General features: G+C 43.0%; 2 protein-coding genes across 4 annotated transcripts in view; one reads left to right on the top strand and one right to left on the bottom strand.

The window, feature by feature from the left end:
- The first annotated feature begins 60 nt into the window (after window positions 1–60).
- Window positions 61–27,129, top strand: LOC142578917 (protein FAM114A2). 2 transcript variants are annotated; one of them, XM_075688617.1, is made up of 14 exons: window positions 61–246; window positions 572–928; window positions 4,828–4,918; window positions 5,725–5,865; window positions 6,328–6,428; window positions 11,142–11,276; window positions 11,632–11,737; window positions 14,080–14,244; window positions 17,895–17,983; window positions 19,002–19,076; window positions 19,701–19,840; window positions 20,466–20,538; window positions 20,624–20,680; window positions 23,224–27,129. In XM_075688617.1, exons 2-14 carry the CDS (start codon window positions 572–574, stop codon window positions 23,311–23,313), a joined length of 1,620 nt encoding a protein of 539 aa, XP_075544732.1. In that variant the 5' UTR covers window positions 61–246; the 3' UTR covers window positions 23,314–27,129. The 2 variants fall into 2 exon arrangements, with proteins under 2 accessions (XP_075544732.1, XP_075544731.1); XM_075688616.1 differs by lacking the exon at window positions 61–246 and adding an exon at window positions 306–389.
- Window positions 27,128–27,777, bottom strand: part of Mys45A (SDA1 domain containing protein Mys45A) — a 37,309-nt gene continuing 36,659 nt past the window's right edge. For both annotated transcript variants that reach the window (XM_075688615.1, XM_075688614.1), the window contains exon 20: window positions 27,128–27,191. In XM_075688615.1, coding sequence (XP_075544730.1) covers window positions 27,147–27,191 — 45 coding nt within the window. In that variant the 3' untranslated portion in view covers window positions 27,128–27,146. The remainder of the gene's footprint in view (window positions 27,192–27,777) is intronic.

The following is a 27,777-nucleotide window of genomic DNA, read 5'->3' as shown; positions in this document are numbered from 1 at the left end:
TTCTGTGACGGCGCGACCAGCGCATATATCTATGGCCAGCGCATGGCCAGCGCCTCTGAGCCCCAAGCCTGTTTTTCTTTTCATCCGTGATGGGGCAGCACTGCGCCATTTGGTGCAGCAGAAGAGCAAGAGCATAGGAAAGTACCGTTGGCGTAAAAATTAACGGACGTGTGTTACGCAGACCAAGCTGCTGTTTTAATCATCTTTTATTTTTGACAGAAGCCCTCACTAACAAAAAAAGGAAAGGTAGGATCATCGTTACCGCTTCTTTTCCAGAGCGTTTGCAATCGCCGCCCGTATGCTTAGTACCTAAAGTGCGGATGCTGCTCCTCGTTGAATTGACGTGTCGCCATGAGGATGTGACTAGCTATGCAGCGCGTTTCTTTTCTGCAAGTATTAAATTTATCTTGAGCAGCTCGTACGCGTTACGAAAATTCAGCGCTTAGCGCATACACACAAGAAGAAGACGAATTAGTGATGCTCAGCATCACTTGTTGAGTTTCGCACAAGCGTCGTTGTCCGAGTCGATCGGAGCGGCCGCTTAATTGTGTTTCTGACTGCTTCGTTTCAGATGTCCGAGTCTGAGGAGGCTTTCGAAAGCGCTGACGAGGACGTGGATGAATCGAAGCCGAAGAGGCGTAGCCGAACTACGTCCGAGAAGCTGAGTGACATCAAAGAGAGCGAGTCGCCCGTGCGCGACTGCAAAGGCAAGGGGGACGGACCGCCTCCCGAAGTCGGTGCAGCCGACGCCGCGCAAATCACGCCAAACAATCTTGCGCGTGAGAAGCAGGCCACTGCGACAGCTGACAGCATCGTCAAAGCGGGCTCCGAGCCTAAGAGAGACGATGCGGGAGAGACACCACCGGCAAAGGAGAAGGAGATGGGCGTCCTGGAGCGCCTTGCGCAGGTCGCTTCAAGAGATGACAAGGTATGCTCGCTTCACCTCTCAATGTCGGAGCATGAAAATGAAGTGCACCTTTCGACACCATTGCAGCTGTAGGCATTCTAAGTTAGCAACGACAGCCCAGAGGAGAAGGCAATTAACACGGAGAAGCATATAGCATAAGCAGTGGGATAGCGCCTCGTTTTTTTCTATGTCGCCGTTTCCTGTGCGCTGCCTTCATAATGAGCTTCAGCCAACTCGTCCAAGTATACGCCTTAATTACGCACCATAGCAGCTAGACCAGTGGGCTCTTTATGTAGTTTTAAAGACAGATATGCTTTGACAAAACAAATACCATATTTCACCACCTGCTTCTTTGTCGAAACCACCAGAAGGAAGAAAAAATAAAGCTGAACAAATCTAGCTTGTTGTGGACAGGGTTTGAAGGCAAACTTGTGTGCATAATCGTCAAAACACGGGATCACTACAGTTATAGCGAAAGAAGGAAAGGGAACCCCACTTAACAGGATTTCGATGGTTCATACAAGAACAAAAAAGAAGGTGTCTGATATATTTTTTCACATCCATTATAAATTGGCAGTCTTCACTCCATTCACATAATGGAGCATTTTGGCTACTTTGTCTGTAATGATGACTCCGTGTCACCTTGATGCCAGCGCACAATTCTTTGACTTGTGGTTAGCCGGTCAATTAGAGGATCAGAACGATTACTTGCTTATCCTAGGTCTCAGACGTTTGCCTTGCACATGCATGCCTAAAAATTAATTTGTACATACTGTGCTGAAGTTTATCTGACATTTTTTTTTCGAAGTATATAACCAGCAACTGAATGGTTTTGAAATGTGAGCTGGTATTTTTTGACGTGGCAGTAATTTATTAGGACTTCAAGGTAGACCCTAGTTGTAATAATAGATTAGTTATATGTATATTCAGGAGCAAAAGTCAACCATGGCACCAGCCAAAAATATAAATTTCTATTAGTACAGCTGTACAATGTGAAGTTGTCTCAATACATTGCGTTGGTTGGGACGTGGGCTGAACCACTTGATTTCAACCTGCATGTCTATAGAGTGCTAAGAAAAAATAAATGTATGCAGCATTCGTGGTCTGCAGATATTTGCTCATGACTGTACACATTTACTGTTGCTACTCTAAAAAAAGGGACATACACAGGGAAGTCACAAAAACCCAGGCACATCAGCTGCACACACAAAATGCAAACTCTCAACTTTGGTACATTGAGCAACTATCACAAATTCTGGCTACAGTGTCCATAGTATGTGTAACTCATGCAATAGTGTCAGTTTGTCTTGTTTCTCATTTTTCATTAAATACATCAAACACAATTCTTAGTTGTTCAGGACTAGTGAAGGCATGCTAGCAGACACACCTTCCTCTTCTGCTATGAAGAATGCATCTGTTGTGGTACATTGCCCAACTTTATGATGTTTCAGATTTTAAAAAATGTTATTTATTTCTTTATTCAAGAATTACCCTGCATTGCTTGTGGCCATTGCAGCAGGGAGAATTTGTAGCTTGGATAGAAACAAGTCTACATTTATTTTGACAGCATACTTGGACAGCAGGCAGCTTGCTCCATTCTGCGATGCTCTTTGGACGAAAAGCAATTAGGGAGAAATGTGAAATGGTTTTTGGGTATGTTTCCTTAGTAATTCCAACATTATTGTTGAATATTTGGAAGAACAGCTTTAACTTTAATTATCTTAATCACAAAAAGAGTGGTTCCTAACTCACAATGTGTAGCTTGGTTTCCAAATGGAAGTAAGTTTCCACTTACTGCTGACATTTTGCAGAGTATGCACATAGGCAGATAAGAATATTCCTTAACAGGCCACAAGAGCACCACCACCATTGTGAGACTTTACCATCTTGTCTGTTGTGCCATTTTATCAGTTTCACCTTGAACATGGATCTGCAACTTAAGCTTAGTGTATTACTGAATCAAGTAGAATACAAATCAAATCCTTTTATCTGGCATTCATTACAGCATCAGAATCTAACAGAGGAGGACAAGAACTAGACAGAGGTTCTTTTGCACCTATCCTTGGTATCGAAACACACATGCAGGTACATTGCATAAATACACAGTTATTTTGTGTAGATACCACTTTTGCATAACTTTACATAAGAAAGGGGGGGGGAAACATGGAGAAAAAAAAATTTTAAAATATGAATGCTACTGTGGCATACAAAATACATATTTTGTTGTAAACAGCATTACCTCACATACAGATATAAAAAAATGCGATAAATTTATACCCCCCCCCCCCCCCCCCCGCACAGAGAAAAAAAGAAATAACTCTTGTGGTGATGTTGTTGGTGCTGCTGTTATACCTGATTTGGCAATTCATCCTCGTTACTGTCGTTATTTCTGTCTGTGTCTTCAGTTTGCCAAAAGTCAGCGGCCCAAGAGGTATCTCCAATAATGCAGTCTGTTATAAGTATATTAATAAAGGGAAAATTAGGCATCAACCCGTTCATAGCAATTGCTACAAAGGAAACCCATATGGTTTCCTCGAAAAAAAAGCCTCACAGTTAAAGAATATAAGTGTACTGCAAAAAAAAAATAAACACACACACACATTGATCAAGCACTTCGTACAGATGGTTAACCAGCGAAGCTGAGATGTGCAGCCCCAGTGTTTATCACTGGGTTAATCCCGACGGTTCATTACACGACGGCTTGATAGGCTGCTGGATCCTCAGTAAGCAGTTGCTGCTTGCACTAGGCTGCACAAGCCTGTTCTTGCCCCTGGGCTGCAGCATCGGCAAAAAGTATACGAGCTAGTTCCCGGTTCTAATCGTAGCATTGCTGATCGAAAGCGGCCTGCTCATGACGTGTGGCCTACCCATTTCAGAGCTGCTGCTGCAGAAACTGCTGCGCGCGCTTGGCTGCGATGGAGAGCAATGACGTCGCTGCTGGCATAGCCAATCACGCGTCTCTCTCTTTTTTCCGCGCATATGCATGGCGTTGCACCGAAGGAGTTCTCGGCATACGGACGACAGACGGATGGACAGACGAATCGGCTAGCCTTATACAGCTTCGCTGTAAAAGTTTCATAAGGCAGTTTCGCATCATTATGTACCAAAAATGAGACTAATAGTATACAATTACATATACTAAAAATACACCAGTGTCCTAATGTGAATAACAAACCATATCTTTTACTTTCATAATCAGTGTTACCTTCTAAATACAAGGTAATTTACATATACAAAAAAAAACATTTAAATCTACTTAAGTGCATACAATAAAGCATTTGCAAATGCACCTGCAAATCAACTTACAATTGCAAAGGCAAAATGAAAGTGTTTGATTACATATCGTTTTAGTGTGCTCTTAGAAATTTGTTTCTGTACTAGTGCCATCTTTTGCAATTTTGTTGAGCGAGCTTGGTGCACGAAATGATAATCTGCTGAATTCACATTTGGTACATGGGAAAGGTAACGGCCATTTTTCTTGCTTTCTAATGTCATGTGAAACCAGCCTGGGTACAGGTCACCTAAGTGGTAAAAACTATGGTTGCATCGGAAATATTTTTGACATCCTATAGCAAGGTTAAGATTATACAGTTGTTTCAGAGTACTGATTTTAACTTTTGTAAGTCAACTTTTGTAAGTTTGCTTTTGTAGTAGTACACTACATCTGGTGGCAATATGTTAAGTGAGAGGAACATAGGGTTTTGTAAATAATTTGTTTGACATTATGTGCTATGACATATTGAAGTCTACAGAACATTCTGTAAGCCTTAGCTATAGGGGTGGCAATAAGCTCTGCATGATCATTCCAAGTCAAAGATTCATTTAGTAGAGTATAATATCTGCAGGCTTCTTTTTTCTTACTGGTACTATAGCAAAGTGTAATGAACTTATTGGTATTTTATAATGAACTTGCTTTGTAGAGCTCACCAATCAACTGGGGTTTTGGAAAGTGGGGATCGTCCATTCTGTCAACAGCTGCAACATCAGTAAGCACCTTCACCAACCAAGTCTGTAAGTGAACAAAAGATGGCATGACTTGTACACATCTATCCTTTGATAAAGCTGTGAAAAAGCTGTCCGTTCTCTTAACATGAGTTTAGGCACTGAGAACAGAGGTAAAGAAAAGGGACTAGGGAGTCTTGTGTGCATACTTTACAGAACAGACATAACTATATTTGAGAACCATTAATGTGTTGATATTGATTGCTGTCCAGGACACATGCAACTAGCATTGTGCAGAATTAGTGTTCTCCAGGAGCAGGCATAGCAAACACATTATGCAGAGTGATAGTACATGTTGGCAGGACCCTGATATTATCAGTATTCAGTAGTTACTGTGCGTACATGTCGTAAAGCACATTAGTTCACTAAAGAGTACATGTAGAACACTAACCTTAAGCATGCATCCTGATGAATCTGGGGTGATTAGATTTTGATGTGTAACGCATGCATAAAGGTATGTTGCTTACCAACATTTATAGCTGAGTAGACACTATACATACCAGTGTTAACATATATGTGCTAGCTTGATCCTCTTGTGGAACTGCCACAGTTCCACAATAGAATTAATATGCTAATGACTGATGTTGCTGCTGCCTGCAACTCCACACATGTTCAAGCTAAAACTCTATAGCAGCTAATGCTGTAAAAATGAGCAAATATAGCTGCTTCCGATCTTACTGTTTGTTTCTGCACTTCTTGCTTACTTAAGTAGGAAAGTTAAGTCTGGTAATGAAATCACATAAAACGTGTTTCTAAGTATTTGCAAGATTAAAAAGATATCTTTAAATATGTTTTCTTGTGGACTGTCAATCTAGCGCAGGGTATTGGCACTGTCATTGAGACGGTAGAGTCAACACTCGGTGCTCCAAATCCAGAAGAACTCGCTCAGGAACTGGAAACTGCGAAAATCGAAACACAGCCAGATGCTACCTTAGGCCAAGCCACTTGTGATACAGGTATGTAGTCAGCTGCAATTGATCATTGATATAAAAAAATGTTTCGTACTTCATGAGTAATGTAGTGCCACCAGTCATTTAGTTGGTAACATTACATTTATTTTCATTTTGGACACCCATCCTGTTTGAATATTTCAAATATGTCATTATTGAGACAGTACATAGGTAGGGAGGATTTATTTTTATGCAAAAATGAAAGTGCTTGAACTTGGCATAGTGTCTCACAGATTCGACGCTTTATTCCAGTGCTTTCATTACGGCTGCACCTTGAGACGAAAATGCCTGTCTTATATCCAATATTTGCTATAAACATACATGGTAACATCAGCGGGGAAAAAAATTAAAAATTTTAATTTTTCCTCATTATATTTAATGATTCATTATATTCGTGTTTTTTATATTGAGGTTTGGCTTTATTGAAATAAAATTGGAAATAAGGCACTTATGAAATTTGCAATGCAGATCAGTCCAAGGCTGGTCAAACTGAGGAGAGGCACGACAGCCCAGGAGTTGGTGGTATCTTCAGTGGTGTCACAGCAATCACCAAAGCCATTGAAGCCACTGTAAGTGAATCCTACGCCCTACACTTAAAGCACCCATTATTAAATACTGTTTATTACTGTTGGCCTTACATGCTAAGATGCTGCTAGTTGGGTTAAAGGTGTTACTATGGCTTGGTGTGCAATCTATGGGAGCTTGATTTGCTTAGCTATCCTTTGTATATTGTACTAATTACCATTTTTACACCATACGCTACCACATAAGGCAGCTGCAATTTGCATACATGTGTGAAGTATGTTAAGACAACACGAGGGGCTCGCATGTGTAAATTTGCTAAATGCATTGCAACACATTGCATTTTATCATAGTCTGTAATTATCCTGGCTGCAACAATCACCACTGCTGTAGTCATTTGGCAGTCCATATTTATTTACAGTGGGAGCAGTGTGGTTGATTCTTTGTTCAAAGCATGCTGTGTTGGCCTAGTGCCAGTAATGCCATAGCCTCATGCTCGTGAATGTGATCAAGAATATTACTGGTAGCGCTTCGAAAATGCTCCATGTAGTCTATGTGCGGCCAGCGTGCTTCTATTTTCATGGTTTTGCTTATCTCGAAACTTCACTATCTTGCAGTTTTTTCCAGCTTTTACAGCTTCTAGTTAATTGAGATTTATTGTACTGATTTCATTTGTGGGAAAAATTGAGACACCTCCTAGATGTTTGATTTCAAAGCAGCCTTTGCAGCACGTGTTTTCGAGCACTCACATAATGCATGCTTTTACCCACTGCAGCTATGGTACTGCGCTGCTGGGCTCGAGGTTGCGCGTTGAATTATGGCTGTGACGGCCTCATTTCAGTGGGGGTGAAATGCAGAAACGCTTGTGCACTTACATTTAGGTACACATTAAGGAACCCCAGATGGTCAAAATTAATCCAGAGTGCACCACCATGGCATGCCTCATAATCATATTGTTACAGGGAGTATTCACTCAACAGTAAACGGCTAGCACTTGGTTAGTCAAGACTGCACAGGGTACCCAGGCTTTAGCAGCTCCTTCAGTCTGGCAGGAGAGACTCTGACTCAGCCCCACTACAACGTCTGTGTCTTTGCCACTGTTCGTGATATTATTCCCAGCCGGTGAAGCACCATCCCGGTGCTGGTTGTGGTCAAAATGGGTCATCACAGTTGTAACGCTTGCAGCGGGAAACATGTACAATGTCACTTCATGGTGTGGCCATCGATGAAGTCGCTGCCATGGGAGTTATCTTACCGTTGACAGGAGTCACCTGGCGCAGCATGCAGTATGGCCCAGCGTACCACGACATTAACTTTTCACAGAGGCCGACACGACGAGATAGGAGCCAGAGAACGATGAGAGAGCCTGGTGGAAAAGCAGTATTCCGGTGTCGACGATCGTAAATAGACTTTTGTGTGGTCTGCAATGACGAGAGCTGAGCGCGGTTTACTGTGCGCGCGACGAGCGCATGGTGATAGCATCTTGCGCATAGGAAGTCGTGGACGAGGACACCGGATCAGAAGGGAGCAAGGAGTGAAACGGTAATAAGGGATGGTGGCTAAAGAGATGATTGCGATGAGTATTATGCAAATGTGGCGAATGGAAGGGCAACGTTCCACTTGTGGTGATCATCAGAAACGTACATGGAAAGCATGTCGATAAATGTGTGGTTGAGGCATTCGGGGAATCCATTGGTTTGAGGGTGATGAGGTGGTGAAGTTGTGATGAGTAGCACATGATCAAAGTAGATAGTCAGCCACACGAGATGAAGTACCGACTGCGATCTGTGAGTAGGTGACATGGAGCACCGTATTGGAGGATGACGTCGTACAGTAGGATGTCGGCTACATCCGTGGCGCAGCTGGTTGGCAACACTTGAGTAAGTGCATATCGCGTAGTATAATTTGTAGCGACTGCAATCTATTTGTTGCCTTTTGTGGAAATTGGAAAGGGGCTCAGCAAATCCAGGCCCACTCGATAAAACGGCTCGGTCTGAAGGTCAGTTTGGCTTAAGGAGACCAGCAGGTTGAATCGCAGGTTTCGTGTGGAGCTGACAGAAGTCACAAGATGTTACGTGGCAGCAAACGGAACGATAAATGCCCTTCCAGAAGAAACATCGTTGTAAGTGGTCATAAGTTCTGGAGACGCCTAAATTCCCGGAAGTTGGGGCGTCATGAAACTGGACGAGGGCATCTCTACGTAGATGTTGCAGGACAACTAGCAGGAGTTCTGCGCCGTCATGGTGCATGCTGCAGCAGTAAAGAACATTATCCTGAAGCAAAAGCATGTTGAGTGAGGAGTCGAGGGTGGCAGATTGCAGATGGCTAATAAGAGAGAACAATGATGGATCTCTATGTTGTTCGTCGGCCACATAGATGAAGTCTGTGATTGCTCAGACGTAGGTGTCGGAGTCAGATGGTTCAACGGGGTAACGGGATAGGCAGTCAGCGTCAGTGTGTAACTTGCCAGATTTGTACACTACCGGAGAATGTGTGCTCCTGTAATCGTAATGCCCCATGGCCGAGCCTCCCTGTGGGGTATTTTAAGTGTTGAGAACCACCAGAGCGCATGATCGCCTGTTATGACCACGAACGGTCGTCCATATAGGTATGGACGAAATTTCGCGACAGCCCAGACGAGAGCTAGGCACTCCCGCTCAGTAATAGTGTAATTCTTTTCCGACTGTGACAGGAGGCGACTAGCATACGCTGTCACACGGTTAGCTTTATTCTGGGTTTGGGCGAGGATAGCACCTATGCCATGGCCGCTTGCATTGGTGCAGCTGGGTCAAAATAAGCCAGCATAGGTGGTGATGTGAGGTCAGAAATCAGCGATGCAAAGGAAGTCACTTGGTCCGTGACCCAAGAAAAGGTCGCATCCTTTTTGAGGAGGTCCATGAGGGGTCGAGCAATGTCCGCAAAGTTGAGAAGAAAGCAGTGAAAGTGAGAGCAGAACCCAAGAAAGCTGCGTACTTCATGCAAAGACCGCGGAACAGTGAACGCGCGGATGGCAGGACTTTGTCAGGGTCTGGTTGGACACCAGTAGCATCAACTAGGTGTCCTAGTAATTTGATCTGGCAGCGCCCAAAGGTGCACTTAGAGGTATTGAGCTGGAGGCCAGCCCGGCGAAATATGTTGAGAATTGCTGACAGACAAGGGAGGCGGCTTTTAAAGCTGGGCGAGAAAATGATGACGTTGACCAGATAACAAAGACAGGTCAACCACTTAAGACTGTGTAGAAGAGTGTCCATCATGCGTTTGAAAGTTTCAGGTGCGTTACACAACCCAAAAGGCATGACCTTAAATTGGTAGAAGCCGTCGGGTGTGATGAAAGTAATCTTTTCACGGTTGTGGTCATTGATGGTAATTTGTCAGTATCCCGAGCGGAGATCTAGCGCTGAGAAATATCTGGCACCATGGAGGCAGTCGAGTGCATCATCAATTCGAGGGAGAGGATACACATCTTTCTTCGTTACCCGATTGAAATGGCGATAATCGACGCAAAACCGCCAGCTGTTGTCCTTCTTTTTCACAAGCACCACAAGGGTTGCCCAAGGGCTTGAGGAAGGCTCTATCACAGCTTTGTCAAGCATTTTCTCTACCTCCTTTTGGATGAATTGGTGCTCAGATTGAGACACTTGGTAAGAGTGCATGTGAAGGGGGCTGGCATCTCCAGTGTCGATGCGGTGGACCATGACATGTGTATAGTCTAGTGGACTGTTCTCAACATCAAAAACGTCAAGGTAAGAAAATAGGACAGCACAGAGTGCTTCACGTTGGAAAGGTAAGAGGTCGGGGGATATCATTTTGTTCAGAAGTGCCTTGGTTGGTGCCGGTATGACAGATTGGGGCACGGTCTCATCATCAACAGCGAATGCACAGCTATACATTGTTCCAGCAGTGACATTTCGGCTAGTGAAATTCCTTGTGGAAGAATATGGGTTGAAGTAGAAAAATTGACGACTGGAAGCATTGTTCTGTTGTTTGCAACAACGACTATAGTGTGAGGAAATGCAATGTTGCACGAGAGGATCAGATCTGTGAGGGGAGCGACCACATAGCCACCATCAGGGAATGGAAGAAGCGCTGACTGAAGGACATAGGTAGCAACCTGAGCAGGTAGTCGTAGAAACTCCACAGAATGTAGGCGAGTGTTACGTGATGCAGCGTCATCAGGAAACAACGGCAGTTTGAGCCGCAGAATGCCAGTAGAACAATTGATGAGGGCAGAGTGGGCAGTCAAGAAGTCAATACCAAGAATGACATCATGTGGGCAAGCGTTGAGAACAGTGAAGAGAACTGAAGTGTGGTGGCTGGCAACAGTAACGCGGGCTGTGCACAGTGACAGGAGAGACTCTGACCCAGCCCCACTACAACGCCTTTGTGTCTTCGCTACTTTTCGTGACTATGTCATGGTTTTTGTACATAAAACCGCAGAACTTCTTTTCTTTAATGCATCCTTGAGTAAGAAACTGATATCTTCTGCTTAGTGCTTCATTCTTTATTGGTGCATCTCCATGTTTTTCAAGTGTGGTGCTTTATGAAGTCATGAATAACCAATCAGCCCATCAGTATTTGATAGGTAATTGCATATAAAGAGAAAAGTGCTTCCTTACTTCTTTAGCCCACTTTCATACGTAGGTCATTTACATGCAGTACAAAGCTGGCTAAAAAATCAAACTGTTTCGATCTGAATTGTGGTGCATTCTGTTCTCCTTACCTTTCTTCTCTCTCTTCCTCCTTCTTTGTGTGTGCACCAGGGCTCCAAAGTGTTGAGCGGTGGTCTTGACACACTGGAAATGATTGGCAAGAAGACCATGGACATTCTGACGGAAGGAGACCCTGGTCTGCGCAAGAAAAGGGGCATGTTCGAGGGCAAGACGAGTCTCTCCGAGGTAGGATTGCTCTGCAATCGATCTTGTGCAGCAAAGGAGCAACTATAGCCAAACCTAGGAAATGTGAAACCACTTGAACTGTGTGTTCAAAATTTTAGCTCCATTTGCCACTACCCCGTTACTGTAACTCAGTGGCTTCAAGGGATTTTCTGCTGAATGCAAGGACTAAGCGAAACTTAGTGAAACTTGAATTTCACTTAGTTGGTCGAGTATTGTAACAGAAGCTGCTTATATGGCCATCACTTAACAAGAGCTCTGCATGGCGCAGTAGAAATTATTGACAAGGCTATTTTAGACTACTTTCATGTGCTTTTGTGACTATCTTTGAATGTGTTGTTGACCTCTTTGTACGAAGGTTCTGCGTGAGGCAAAGATGAAGGCAGAAAAAGAAGCCGAGGAGAGAAAGGCTGAGGAAGCTGAAGAAGTGATCAACTACAGCAAGCTTTTTGATGAGCATCAAGGTGAGAGCAGCTTTCACATAGCTAGTGCACAAAAGAACTATGGGGGCACCTAAGCAATTCTTATGATGTGTAAATGCAAGAGCATTACTTGTTGCTGCATGTGTCGCTGAGTTTAGTGTTGCAGCAAAATGTTGCTGAGTTTAGTGCTGCTGCGTTATGTTTCTAAGTGTAATGTTGCTGCTTATGAGGTCGCCGCAACGCAAGACACGAGCCAGTCATATTGCGATCTCTCGGCTGAGTTATATATTTGTGAAGTTCTCTTAAAAGTAGTGTCTCACGCACATTGCGTTGAGTGTTCTTTCTCAATGACACCACATTTTTCAGCACAGTGACGCCACTTTACCGATCAATGACAGTACTTTTCTGAGTGGCACCATGGTGTTGACACTACCTTTCTTCATCGGGTTCTTAGGCAAACTCCATCTCATACAGTACTCTGGGGGGACCTTGTAATTGTCATTCAACGGGTACCTGGTGCGCATTGCCCCTTGTTTGTTTTCATCGGCCATGGGCTCCAGCAACGGCGAGTCCCTGACAATGTCCCTGAGCAAACAGCTGCAACTCGCCGTGCTCGCTCTGCCATCTATTGAATCGCCTGCTAGGCAGAGCCAGCCACGTGCACAGCCTCGAAGGTATTCATCACTGTCACCTGTTGCAATGGTGGTGCAATATAACGGTGGCGCAGTGGTTCGCGTGCTCAGCTACGGAGCGGTAGCTGTGGCTGTGGGGCAGAGGATTGAATCCTCACTGTGACCACTTTTATTTTATTGTGATAGCAAATATATGGACTCTCCAGGCACATTTCTGCCGTCACCATTGCCGTGAGGTTCCGTATGAGTGAAAGCTTATGAGAGTGAGCCGGCAAACGCAGTTCAATCTCACGTGCACAATCGAGTAATGCCGCCCAGATTCGTGCCCTCTCCTGTGGCGCGAGAGGCAGAGGGGTCAGGCCAGGGAGGAGGGGCTTTCTTCTCCGGCGGCTGCTAGGGCGCCTCAATGTCCTCCTCACTCGCCGCTCCGTACAGAGTGGAGACAACCGCAGCGTCTACTACAGCATTGGCCACGCGAATTGCAGATGCAGTAGCAGACGCTTTTGGCGGACGTCATAAGGACGCGTTGCCGGCGCTCATGTGTATTAAATACAATCTGCAACGTGGCCAAAGTGTGTGCCCGCACGGGCTTCATCTTCAAAGCAATCTGCGATGTTTGCAGAGTGCGTATAGTGCCAGTAGCTTCGTAAACGCTGTGCTTTCGACGTTTCATTCGCATTGAAGCGACAGACGCATAAAGGTCAATTGTCTCGCGGCCACTGCCGCGATTCATAACTCCAGCAGACAGTTTCCGCTGTCATCAAGCAAGATGTGTTGATGTTTACGTGTGCGCATGTGACTCCATGCTGGTTAATTTAGTTAAAACACGTTGACAGGCTAGTTGGTTTGAATCCATGATAGAATGTGTAAGCGTGACTGAACAAGGACGCAGAAAAAAGTAGACACACAATGACAGCATTGTCTCTATGTGTCTGTTTCTTCCCTACGTCCTCGTTGAGTTAGGCTTACATATTCTATCATTGTTAATTTAGTCAGTAAGCAAATGTTCACAAGTTTATACAGCCGATAAAACTGCGATCCTTACTTCATACAGTTATCTACTAATTTGCAGTCACAATTGGTGCTTCGCCTTTCGGGTGGGACTGCGAAATTTTTTCTATTTTGAGTTAGATGAAGATGATATAATTTATGTGCTGTTTTTCTGTCACGGCTTTCTGATGACGGTGGAGCGGTACAATGAACCAAGTCATGCTCTCGCATTAAAAGCGCTGCAAGTTAAGATTCTGAGCTTGGTAGACTAGGCCTCACATGTTGCATCAGCTGCTGTATTTTAACCTACTCCATCTTATGTGCTAGGTGGGCACATAAATGTTTGTACTGTTCATCCATGCCGACTTGCATTGCAATGCAGCACTAAAGACAAGTTGAGCTCACTTTGTTTATATACTTTGTTTATAAATTGTGCAACAAAGAAATTTTCACTAGTTAAGACAATGTAAAAAGCAAAATATAGTAGTTAGGTAGTCTTTAAAACTACCTAGGTACCATATCTGTTCATAAGCCTGTGCCTTCTCAGTCTACAAAGCATAAACTTAGATTTGAATATCTGAAAACACTGGTTCTATCATCAGTTATGAAAAGCAGTTGCAAGAACCATCTGCGTTTTTTCTTTCCATTGTGTGCATTGCATAGTTGTTGACAACTCCCAATCTATAATATCCAGAGAAAGGCTTGTAATGTAAATAAATAAGGAAAGAAATAACAGCTTGTATATGCCCTATTCGTTTACAGGTCTTGTGCATCTGGAGGCCCTAGAGATGCTTTGTGGGGAACGGAAGACAGCTGTGCAGCAGAAGCTGATGGAAGCCGGAGAAGAAGACAAGGCCGAACTGAATGCTCTGTTAGAAAAAATCAAGAGGACTTGTGAGAGCCTGCCTGCGACTGATGACACTCCAGGTGACATTGCAAGTGTGACTGAAATGCATCACTGTGTTGGAGACCTGCGTCTGTCTTGCATGCTTTGTGTGTAGCTGCTGTTGGCAAAAGCCGGTACAGTAGAGCATATATAGCACAACACATTTGTTAAGCTACATCCAACATAACAATCGTTTCTTTTAATGTTCCAAAGGTGAACGAATGCGCATTGTCTAAACATAAGTCTTGTTGTCTGTCCAAGGGTAACTATGTCTTTATGGCAAACATACCCTTGACATATAAAGGCGGGTTTCTTTCTTTTTTTCTTTTTTTTTTTTACTTTTACTGCAAATTTGGTTGCCATAACACTTTATGGTGGCATCAAACTGTCGTCCGCGTGTGGTCATTGCTTTGATGCTTGTGCTGTTTCTTTCTCACTTCTTTGCCATCTTGTTTTTTTTCACTTGTCATCTTGTTCTTCATGTGTATACTGGGTGTTTCTGTGAAGACTGCCAACCCGCCGTGGTTGCTCAGTGGCTATGATGTTAGGCTGCTGAGCACGAGGCTGCGGGATCGAATCCCGGCCATGGCGGCCGCATTTCGATGGAGGCGTAATGCGAAAACACCCGTGTACTTAGATTTAGGTGCACGTTAAAGATCCCCAGGTGGTCGAAATTTCCGGAGTCCTCCACTACGGCGTGCCTCATAATCAGAAAGTGGTTTTGGCACGTTAAACCCCATAATTCAATTCAAGACTGCCAAGAATTTCTAAAGATCACCTGCGGAAGATAGCACAATTCTAGTCGTTGAACTGGGTTACTCCATAAGGCAGACATTTGCATGAAAAATTGAAATGCATATTTAATAATTACTAAAAATACTAATTAAGTTTTTACTAATTAACTTCTGGCACATATTGCAGTTTACAAACTGTTGCTGGGGGGTTCAAAAGGCAGATCCGCTTAGTACTAATCGTCAAGATGACGCCAGTTATGAGATGTTAATTCCCAAACTTTGCAAAAAGATACATTGGCAGTCCAGTTACTTTCGTGCTCCAATGCATAAAACTGCATTTTGTTAGATAAAGTAAGTGATACCACAGTCCATTTTTAAGCCCAAGTATTATGGCTCATATCTCAAAAATGGTGTCCAGAGTTCTTTCCATTGGATATTCCTTTCAGTTTCACCAGCTACAATTTGTAAATTGCAGCGAGTGCCAGAAAGTAATTAGTTCATAAGTAATCTAGTTCAATGACTAGAATTGCACTACCTGCCACAGGTGATCATTAAAAATTTTGGCAGTCTTTGCAGAAACACCCAGTATATACCAACATATAAGTTTTTAGTCATGCTGTGACACGTTGCTAGTTGTAATATAGGATTCTGACAGACTGGCAAATGTAGAGAGTTTTGTGATGCTTGACAGTCATGTAACCTTGACGAAGCATTTAGATATAATGACCATCCTTTTCTTTTTAAGGGGGGACACGGGTCTTTGCGGCGAAAAAATCACGAAAAAATCGATTTTTTGAAAATGAAATTTTCGATATCTACAGCTAATATTCCTTTAATTCACCAAGTCTCGAATCTCAGGGAAGAGTATTTCGTCCGCAATATCAATTTATAACATCACTGGGAGCTGAATTCCGCGCAAAAACAGCCCTTTTTATCGCGGCGCGTAGCTCTTTTTCTATGCGCGCGATCTCGGCCATCTTGGTCTCGTTGGAAAGAGGAGCCTTCCTTCTTTAATTTCCCGCCAAAAGTGACTCCGTCGGTACGCCAGTGACGTTGAAATCCGGGGAGGAAAAAAAGCCCGAACGCGCGATCCAATTCGTTGACTAGCGCACGTGACCAAAAACGCGTGCTGTGGTTGGCTGCGCGAGGTTCCCATCGTCTGCTCCACTCCGGAGGCGACGCGACCGCGCGTCTCGTAGGTTTGTTGGCACATGCCCAACGATGTCCGATCCACCGGGAAAGTTCGCCACGAGGCACAAGTTCGGCAAAAAGAAGAAGCGATCAGCTTACAACTTTCAAAAGCGCTCCGTTCCTTCTGAAAGCATCGAGAGTAGCTCGCCGCCAACCGCAAATGATGCCGAAGTAAGCTTAGCCAGCTCACAAATGAGTGAAATCATTACAGACAGCGGCCGCGTTCGGCGTGACACTGCAATGTTGCAGCGTGCGGATTTGTTGCAGAGGGAGATGAATGCTCAAAAAAACTTCGAGTTCTTGCGTCAACGCCAGCAACAAAGCGGGTGTCGTATTTGCTCACTCGCGCCGACGGCGTTGCAGCCGCGCCAGTCGACGCCGAGGCAGGCTTCGCTATCCTCAGTAGGACTCCGTGAACGCACTGATGTCGTTTGTCAAGTGCAAGGTGTGCGGCGGCAGCGTCGCAGGAGGCAAAAGCGAACGGTAATCTGGCCTCGCCATAAAGATCGTTATCACTTGCGCGTGTTGCGGCGATATCGCGTCGGCGCGGAGCTCGACCCGCGTGAACGACAACCTTGCCGCGCGCGCGATGCAAGCCACCGGGAATCGGCGAACGGCGCTAAATAACGATGTTTTTGCCGCATTTGGGTGGCCGTGGTCAGAGCGACTATATTCCTGGTGGCTTTTTGCCACTTTCACTGCAAAATAATGCAAAATTATTTCTGTACTTTTGATTAAAAGTGAATGTATTCCTTTTTTCTCGTTTTCTCAAAACACCGACTTTTGACTTGTTGCTGATTTGCCGCGGCGATATCTCTGCCTTCAAAGCAGATAGAGCCATAATTTTTGTTTTGGCTTGTAGCTGAGTGTGCAAGGTACACAGTGGTAGGGTCAGATTTTGGAATTTATGCTTTAAAAATTTTCAATTCTGCTTTAGATCAGATAGTGGGGTAGCCACAATTCGAACAGTAAAGATTGAATTGCTATAAAATTACTAATATTTGTTGTATCAAAATAGTATTCCTACCATTGTGTTCCTTATGTTTTCTAGTACCCAGGCATGTGCCAATATGAATTTTGTAGCGCATTTTTTTCCCCTATTGTTTGTGCAGATTATGAACAATGAATTTCATTTACCTTCAGAACTAAATGGCCTATTGGAAAAATAATTACATATTTGAAATCAGCACAAAAGTCTTAACAAGAATAGAAAGTTTCATGAATATTGATAGAAGACGTCATGGACATTATTTGAAGTACAGTGTCCCCCCTTAAGGAACTTGGCTTTATTGGGTGCAATAAACAGTTTGTACACTGCAAGTTTCAGAAATACATGTTTCACATTACATAGGCAATTAGATTCCTGGTCACTCTGTTTATTTAAATATTCCCAGTTGTGTTCTGTTGCATAAACACAAGCTGTGTCAGTCAGAAGAAAAACAAAAGCATGCTTGGAACTAGCTCACATTTGTTTGAAATTCCATGCCACAGTGCAGGTGGTGTAAACTTCACCTGCTAAACCATGTGAGAGAATGTTCGGTTCTCCAGCTGTTTCAGAAAGTGCAGAAAATTCAAGAGCAACAACTTGGCTGCTATAATTCTCGAGACATGTTTGTTCTTACCTTGGAATCACGTTGTGTTCAGTTATTTGAACAGGAACTTTGAGCACCTACAAGCCTGTTGCTTCATGCTCCAACATCACTTACACCACTTTGGTAAAAACTGCAGTCTTGTACAACTGCCTCTTTCTCTATCCCTCGTTGCAGATGATGAGCTTGAACAAGAGTTTGAAAAGTTGCTGACAGGGCACCTTTTCGAAATTGGCCTCAACCTTAGAGGGGAGAAGCTGAAAGAGGTAGGCAACGCTGTTTAGCTTGGTCTTGTGCCATCTGTGGTCTTGTGCCACTTAAGTTTCCAGTCATTGCACAGCAGCACAATGTCTGTAAACGACAAGCAAACATGTAGTCACAAGCAGAAGCCTGGATATCACAAGAACATGTGAAAAAAAAGCTAAATTTCCCTGCGGCTTGCACATACAGCCACATACCAAAGGCCTGGAAGTGATTTTCGTGAAGCTGTTGGCACATGTGCAAATTAAGTGAAAGCAAACAACATGGAAAAAAAAAAAAAAAAAAATATATATATATATATATATATATATATATATATATATATATATATATATATATATATATATATAATATCATGAGAAGCCAACAAACACTGACACCAAGGACAACATAGGGGAAATTACTTGTGCTTAATAAATGAAATAAAGAAACGATAAATTAATGAAAATTAAGGTGGATGAAAAAACAACTTGCCGCAGGTGGGAACCGAACCCACAACCTTCGCATTTCGCGTGCGATGCTCTACCAATTGAGCTACCGCGGCGCTGTTTCCCCATCCATTTTCTTGGGTATTTGTGTCCTAGTAGAACCCGGGAGTGTTAGCCAGCGCCACCACTCACAGACCTTGGCGGCGGACGTGGAACGTCCTCTTGGCCGCCGGCGTCACGAGAACGTGATCTTTTTGGGTGAAGGCAACTGGTCAATAAACCCACATATGCTACCTGAAGGCATCAATGTAGCCGGATTCGAGACCCTCGTTATGTAATGAACGAGAAGAAAGGGGGTTAACGGAGGGACCGATTTTTATTAGTGATATCATGAGCAGCCAACAAACACTGACACCAAGGACAGGGGAAATTACTTGTGCTTAATAAATGAAATAAAGAAACGATAAATTAATGGAAATTAAAGTGGATGAAAAAACAACTTGGCTTGCAGGTGGGAACCGATCCCACAACCTTCGCATATATATATATATATATATATATTTCAGTGCCATAAACATTGCTCACTTTTGTGCAGACTGACCTTGAAGTCAGAGAATGGCTTCAAGACTGCATGGCACGCCAAGAAAAAGGAGAAAAGGTGGATGCTAAGGTAAGGGCACATCTAATTTACATTGTGGCATTGAGCAGCTTCTTGCAGCAAAGGAAATGACGACACTGTAGCACAAATGTACAAAAGGAGAGTGTGAAATAGGGGCATTTATTGCTCCTTTTGTACAACAATGCGAGCTAGTAGAAATGCAAGGAAAGGTTTTCTTCACTGGAGACAAGCTGAGAGATTGAGGAAGTTCGACTTACCATGCAAGGATACCCAAATGAATGTTTGCCGATGCTGGGCTCAGAGTCTTGGGTCATTTGCGTGTGTGGTCCAGCTAACTGAAGTGTCCAATTTGACATTTTTTTCTGCATATTGTTTAATTTGACCCGCCAGATAATTTATCAATTTCACCAGTCCTGTCAACGTTGAATTATTGTGTGTTGACTGTATAAGCGTGGATGTTTTGGGGTAATTTTTCCCCCCTTGTAATTTAGAGGGAAGACAACAAAACGCATTTGCCAAGCATAAATATTGGTTGATGTTGATGTGTCGCTTGCTTAAATTTTTGTCTGCAATATACACAGAACTCGTTTCCATAACCGAGTTTGCTTGCTTGCTGGACACATTATAGCCACCGTAATCAGGGATCTGACTTGGCTTCGTTTCATTTCTTTATAGGAGGTTTACAGGCGAGGCATTGAGACCATGGCCGAAATGACAGCCAAAACCATGGAGCTGTACCACAAGGTTGCCGAACTTCTACTTGTGAAGACTTCACCTGACAGGACGCCTATGCACTATGCTACTCAACTGACAGGGTTTGTCCCCTGACATCATACGCACTTACTGCATTCTTTGGAGTCCTTTGCACTACAGGATGATAGGTCCCAACAGCACCAAGTAATAGGCATTGCCAATGACTGAGCAATTAAACAAATGTTGCTGTGTTCTCGCACAAAAGTAATCTTTTGCACATGTATAAAAATGAGAGGCAGATCTGTGCTTTAAGGTCAGCCACATGAGCAGCAGATGTACAGGCTGCCACAAAAGTTTACAGGACACTGGATTTGAGAATAAGCTGAATTTCGGCGAAGGCTGGACACATAGCCTCAAATTCTGTTTCATTCTGTAGCAGTACCTACAACCTACACAGGGATCCATTAAAGCAGAATCGTCATGCCTAAACGGAGCAGAAATTCACGTTCGTCATGAAACCTGCATCCCATGAGCTTATTTTGGGGCTACAGTATCTTCTGTTCACACAAACAAGCAAACAAGAAGAATGTTTCACGGCCCCACAACTATTGCACTTCTTTCATTAAATGTACAGAGCCACTTTAAATCGGAAGTGTGTGTGAGAACATGTGATTACAACAAGAATGAGTTGTGTTAAGTTACTTGCACTTCCGTAAAGTACACTTATCTCTCTCTCTATTCTTTCAGCCTGACTGCCGTCCTTTGTACTGAAGTGGCCATCCTGTCCGCCCAGTGCGGGCGCTGCCTCAACACAGCTGCCGTAAGCCAACCTGCGTGTCTTTGCCATTACTCTAATAAAATAATGTACGCACAACAAAAACATAAAAAATGTTCTGTCTTTGCAGGATGACTCGGAAGACCCGGACTCAGTTACACCATTGATTACAAATATCTATTTGGAGGTGAGATGTAGGAGTAGTGAAGCCCATCTTTATTTCAAAAGGGATGACCATGATGACTGAGGATGCATAAATAAATATTCGCACAGCTTATTGCTTCATAGACGGGAGGCTAGAGACAGCATTAAACTGCAAGACAAGATGTTGCTTTTTTGCCAAGGTTTAGTTTGGTTTCGCCAAGTTTATCAAGTCTGGTGGTCAGCTGCCAAGACATACTTTCACGCAGAACTTTCGCTGCACTCTTTAGAAACCATGTAAGCGGTCTGTAACCCTGATTTTCACAATATGTGTTCTTTACTTAAAAAGACTAATGCTCCAGTAGTATGCAGCACTGGATGGCGAAACACCAGTCTTAACCTTGCAGTTTGCAAGGGACCATCATTCTTTGTCATAAACAAGACATATCAGTGCATTTTATGTGCAGAATTTGTTAATAAGTTTTAAAAAATCAATCTGTGAGCCCAAGCCATAATTTTTGTGTAATAGCTCATTAACGAAATTTGGGACTTGCCAACTTGCCTGTCCTTCTTACCATTAAACTTTCTCTCGTGTAGCTCATTAACGAAATTTGGGGCTTGCCAACTTGCCTGTCCTTCTTACCATTAAACTTTCTCTCGTGTATCTCTCCAACTTGATTTTTTTTTTTATTGGAAGACTGCTAGAAAGCTCACTCCCATTTGAGCATATACTATAATGTGGACATCCTCTAAAGATGAATACAAAGGACTCTTAAGGAGGAGTTGCATGGGATTTCTTTCCAACATATTTCCAATGTAGCATCTTAGGAACTTGTGTGTCCAGTTTACTCTGCATAATGACTTCATCATAACTACAGCTAAAATGTGTTCCTTGCATTTGCCATGAAAAGCAAATGCACCATGGTATGCATTTAAGCTGAGAAAACTGCCATTTTTGTGGGGGAGGACATGGATGCATTGAAGCTGGGAAATTCACCAAAAATATGAATAGATGCATGTTCTCTGTGTCTACTGCTTAAAAAGTCTGTTCATCTGTTGAGGAAGCTTTAGCTTAGGGGCTCCTATCTAAAATACATGGGAAAGGAAAAATCTTTTTTTTTTTTTTGCAACCACTGTACCAAATTTGATGGTTTGTTGCATTAAAAAAAGTTAATATGTAATGACAATAAGCAGCAAATTTATTATTTAGGCCATGAATTGTTAAATAAAAATTGTTGAAAATAATAAATTTTCAGAAAACGAAACTGAGGTTGTGGGATTCTCGCACCCATGCTCTTGGGCCAAAGGAACGACAACACAGTAGTGCAAACAATCACAAGGGCATTTATTGCACCTTTCATAGATCAATGCCTGCTAGCCGAGTTGCTATCGACAAAACATGCCGATGGGCGCGCGACAAATCTAGAAGTCCGACTCACCGCTACCGGATAGCGAGCGAGTATGTTCGCCCCATGCTGGATCCCAACGCCTGGTCGTTCGCGCGTACGGTCACGCGAACGGTGGCGCGTTCCAAGGCGGCCACGCGAGACGGTCTCGCAGAAGCATGGATGGGCGCACGCGCGGCACGGCACGTCCGCACTGCTTGCTGTCCCGAACCAAAGAGGAAGCGCCATGTCTTTGGGCGCCCAAGTAACCCCGCTTGTCGGCGGCGTTAGCAGCGCAACACTCGCGCCCTCTCTCGTACTGCGCCTCAACCACTCCGACCGCCGCGGGCGCCAGGCCAAGCGGCGAAGCCGGATTAAAAGAGACGCGCCGTGCGGTAAAACAACATATCGGGACGCGTGAGAGTCGCGCATCCCCACAAGGTTAACAACTCTAACTCGGGAAAGGAAAAAGGGTATCACAATTCTGTCAATTGCATATAATAGTACATCTAAAGCGGATAAAATTGATATATATGACTCAAATAAACCATTAATATGTGAGTAGGACTTTTGAGAAACTCTCATAAACAATGCAGCAAATTCACGTAAGATGCAAATTGATAAATCAAATTTGTCCTCTTTGGATGCTCAAATCGGTGCAGTTTACAGAACTGCAATATTTGTTCTCAGCGCAGAGCTACGAATTTGTAAACTTCACGCTTCCATGCAGCTGTTGAATGTGTTGGCACTGCTATCGAACTCGTAATGTCACACAGATGTCACCTAAATGTAGCCTGACATTAAAAGTGTTTCATCACTTTTTGAAAGTTTCCTTTGAAAAATTTGTGCCCTAAGTGAAAATTCCGCTTCCAATAGTCGCTAGAATTTAACATTCTCTCTCAAATGTAACAGATTTCCTGAAAATAGGCCCTGTGGTTTTCTTAGAAAAGCGTTTCTGCATTTTACATGTATTAATAGGCGGCATCGGAGTTCGGCCCGAGCTAAGGATTCCTCTTAACAGAAGTCTACTTAATGTATGCAAAATGGAGCAAAGTTACCCGATTTGTTCAACTCACCAGATAATCCATCCAAAAGGGAGTCTATTGTACGCTAATTCACAATTTAGAAGGACAATCTCATTCCTTGTTTGGCCATATATTGTAAGCAACCACTGTGAACTTTATGAGAAATCATTCTGTTGCAGGCCTCGAATAGCAACACCTACATCCAAGATGGCTTCCAGCTCCTAGTGCCCATACTACAACTACTTGCTGTGCAGCAAAAACTTGGCTGAGTGGCTGCTTCAGAATTCTGATGCCAACTTGTACCCAGTGGTTTAGCTGCGACTCCTGAAAGACCACTGCACAGGGTTCTGAATGCATGTGTTGAATGCAGCTGTTGAATGTGTTGGCACTGCTATCAAACTCCTAGTGTCACACAAATGTCAAATGTGGCCTGACATTGGAAGTGTTTGACCACCATGAGACTGATGGCAAATGCATCAGCCTTAGTCAAGGAAACTGAGAATTTAGAGACTTCTTCAATAATTTCCACTGACAGCTATGTTACCAGTTTAGATCACCGTGTTTGATTATGACAACTAAATGTTTTAACTTCAGGAACTTTCGCACCATCAAGTCGCAGTACATATTATGCCGTGTAAATGACAACTGCCTAGTGCATTCGCATCACTACATGTGAGTAATACTTGAATATCACAGGCAAGCTATATTTGGAATTGTAAATTTATTCAACGCGATGCCTTGAAAGTAGTACTACTGAGAGTCTATCCAATTGCATGTAATGAATTTGCAATTCCAAGTTAGCTTTTAAGTAATTATTACATAAAGCCACAATGACATGCAGTAAAGTGTATTTCAAATCTTGTGCTTCCTGCCTTTACCATGCTTGTTGAACTCCTGTGTTAACTGTTAGCACAGATGCTTCACTGCAGTTGCATATGCATGTAACCCTGTGGCAAGCTTGCTGTCTGGAGCTACAGTCTGCTGCCTTGGGGGTGCACCTTTGGTGCTCAAAGCCTGTTGTAATCATCAGCTAAGATCATGCATACCATTATAGAAACGCCTTTATAATGCTGAGCATTGCTAGCGCAAGCTTTTAGGTGCACTTTTTCTAATGTATCAGGCAAAGCAGCAAGCTGTATCTCGAGACTTTCACTGCATCCACCTTGAGCTCAATCTAGCACTAAAGAGTTTATTTTTTTTGTGTGTGTTTAGCATGTTCAAATGTAAAATAAGCTATGCTGATAGCACTGCAAGCATCACAAATTTTACTTTCTGTACACTGTGTCAAGTGTGGCAATTCCGTGTTGGTGGAAAGCCATCTATTGTGAGCCTGCCTACACACATGTTCAAAAGCATGGCAACAGAGGTGGTGTGAGCTTTCTACGTGTGTTTTGAGAGGCTAAAAGGAGCATTAATCTTGCAGTAATATATATATATATATATATATATATATATATAATCATGGAAAGGCATGTCATGCCGTGTCCTAGCCAACATGCTTGCTTGCTGTTAGCCAGTACAGATACTGCACAGTACACTTGTGCTGGCTATTTCAAGCTGCTGGTTTTGTTCACTGAATGCTTGCATAGCTGGTTGGTACGTCAAAGCTACTGTTGGCGTGAACACTTCCACAGAGGTAGTGTTGCTGATCGGACTTCTGCGTGCCAAATGTGTTAAAGAGTTCTAACGAGTGTTAAAGTGTTTGTTGGCCATGACATCAACACTTTCTTGTGAATGTATTGCTTCTGCATGTACATATGAATCTGTTGGAAGTAGCTCCAGCTACCTGCGTGCTTATGTGTGTTGTAGTGAAAATTACTAATGCACAAGGTAGAGAAACCAGAGATTGTCTGTCTTTGTTCTCCTCACTAGTGCTCAGGGGATTTTGGTCATCACCAGCACTGGTGCTACCACAGTGTAAATAAATGTTGTAAAACAGCTTTTGTGTAAAGCTATCCAGGGCAACACAAGTAAAAACCACAGTAAATATTGAAACCTGGACGTTTTATGTTGTTTGAACCTGTACCAGTGACCTTCAGTCCAGATGCTTTTATGTATGCCGTTTGTGTTTATCAAGATTTCCCAGTAAACAAGGACATGGGTGGAACTATTTTATTGTGCCCTGCTATACAAATCCCCTACTATAGCAGTCCTTTAATAGCTGCAATAGAACAGCTTTCTCTTTCTTGTGCCTTTTTAATTATGTTGCCATTGTTGCAAGCCTCAGATATGAGATGCGCTGATTGACTATTCCCAAGCTCTGTCGTTGCTGCATATTCAAGAGTTGTACCCAACGATGCTTTGGGAATAGTCTACTAATATTTTAAAACTCTCCGCCTGGGCATGTGGCTTATGTGCAGTCGATTCGTTACTACTAGTATAAAGAATATATCTTACCAAATGCAGGGAAGTTTCTACTCGTGAGCTACATGCTGTCATGCTCAGAAACCACCATAGTGGCAGCTTATTCGGTGCACTAAGTTGATGAGCACAGCTCTTGCATTCAAGACCGGTTCAGTGTGGCATGATCCTTCAGGGCTAAAAAGTTTGAACACTGATAAATAGTTTTCTTGCAAGGCTCAACCACCAGGCTCTGTTCTCTGTGGCACTTTTACTTTAGCCTTCATGATGTACCACCTTGTTCTTTCTTTTCTTCCTATCTTCCACTTTCATCCCCTTCTCCTGGAGGAGCAGGTTGGCATCATGCACCTTCCAATAGAAGTTGCTAGCCTGTTCTTCCCCTTCTGTTTTCATGTTTACAAACAAAATAATGGCACATGAAAACTATGTTTGCAAATGCAGACAGATGTATTAGGTCAGCTTCTATTTCCGAGTGCTTAAGTCATCATTCACAGTAGTAAGCCCCACTATGACATATTAAGCAAGTGTCGGCATTCCGCTTGCAGGGAAGATAGCCAATTTACCTGGGTTAAAGGTGGTTTAAAACACATACATGCTGCTTGCAAGTGAATTTGCTACAGCAACTTCACAACCATCAAACGGACACTAAAGAGAAATATTGAATCAATTTAGATTGACAAAGTATCCTTGAGCTTTTGTTGATTTCGTAGTAATAGGTTGATTATTAGGAGAGACAATTAAGGTCAAAGTTTCCTTTTTGAATTTTGCGCTGGAACCAAAGTGCCAGTACGTCGGTCAGACATGACTGATCGCAAAGTCTTTTTTGCTTTTCGTACATTGTGGTTCAGTCCTTTGCTCTTATCGAATACAAGTACACTTTTACTGATAATTTAACTAGGTCCTACCAGACGGCATCAAAATTCATGACGTCACATAGAATTGGTATGACAGTTTCAAGGCAGCATCACTGCCCATCTTTCGTTTTTGTCTTTTCTGGATTACCAAGTGTCTTGTCACAGTAAGAGGTATTGCGTCATAGTAAGGTATTGTGAAAGGGTAGTTTACCAACGCAGCTCAAGTAATTTTTCTCTTTAGTGTCCTTTTAAACAGCCTTTCTGGTGTCCTCCAGTAGCACCAAGAATGCACAGTATCGTCGGCTTCGCACTGCCTATCGAGTATATTTGCAGGCACAGTTTTCATGTTAACGTGTCTATGCATGGAGCCCGTAGAAGAGGTGTGTGCCGGCTGTACGTACGACCGTGTGTGTCTACAACACAAGCCTTATCCCCTTTTTCTTTCTTTTTGGAATGTGGGCTGCATTCAGAGAAACTAATACATATGGCTGCACTAGCAGCCTGTTGGTCAGTCGTAATATAACGCTCGATGGCACAGTGTTATATAAGCTGTTGTGGCTTGACGTTCTTCAACACTCCTCACGTTTTAATGAGCCTTTCACTCTAGAGTTGTGAGCATGCACTCTTTTGAGATTAGGCCTCTTGTAATGGGGCACATCACTGGCCATTTTCTTTCCGAATTTTTATGAGACACCTTAGTGCAGGTACCCCAGTACAGTTTGTGAAGCTTAACCTTGTCGCAAAGCAAGACAGTTCGTTCTGCTTCCTCATGGGACTTGTGCTTGCAAAATGTTTTGCCCGTATTATGTCTGTTCATTTCTTGTGCGCTGGGTGTTGCTCTCAATAAAAGGACAGAAATTAAAACAAATAGTACAATTGTGTGCCTATTATTTTCTTCTCTTCTGCTTCAACAATGCATCCCTTAAGGCAATCTGAAATGGAAAGAAAAGAGAAACAATTTAGTACATACATTCTAGTGTGTAAATGAAATGTTTTGTTCATAGGTAATGAAAACATGTTAGTATGGTCATGCAGAACTGTTATAGTTCAAAAACAAAAGAATGCATAAACTTTGTTAGTTCACTGCTATGAATGAAATACGAAATGTGCTTCTTAACCCTCAAGTGCTGCGCCCAAGTATACTTGTCTGGCCACCAATGCACATTCCTCACCACATCTGAGATTCGCGAATGTGAAACACCTGTAGATTGGTTATGCCTTAACCAGTTCGTCAAACTAAAATTTTATGATAGGCTTGTTTTTATTAGTTTTTATTATTCTGAGTTTTTTTTTTTACTTATTAGAAAACCTTATTGACTATTGATGTTGCTTTCATCTTTCATTTTCTGACATTGCGCACTAGCTCAAGTGTACGCATTTTTGGAATGATCTAGGAATTAAAGAACTCATGAATTCTGATTAGAAGGCATTGGTGTCAATTACAAGGTGACTTCAAGGGACAATGACAGCAACAAAGAGACCATGTTGCATGACAAACACAAATTTTAGCTAATGTAA

The sequence above is a fragment of the Dermacentor variabilis genome, chromosome 4 (assembly GCF_050947875.1).
Source record: "Dermacentor variabilis isolate Ectoservices chromosome 4, ASM5094787v1, whole genome shotgun sequence".
NCBI classification, from domain to species: Eukaryota; Metazoa; Arthropoda; class Arachnida; order Ixodida; family Ixodidae; genus Dermacentor; species Dermacentor variabilis.
The sequence above is the reverse complement of the archived record's forward strand: the minus strand, read 5'-3'. Positions and strand labels throughout refer to the sequence as shown.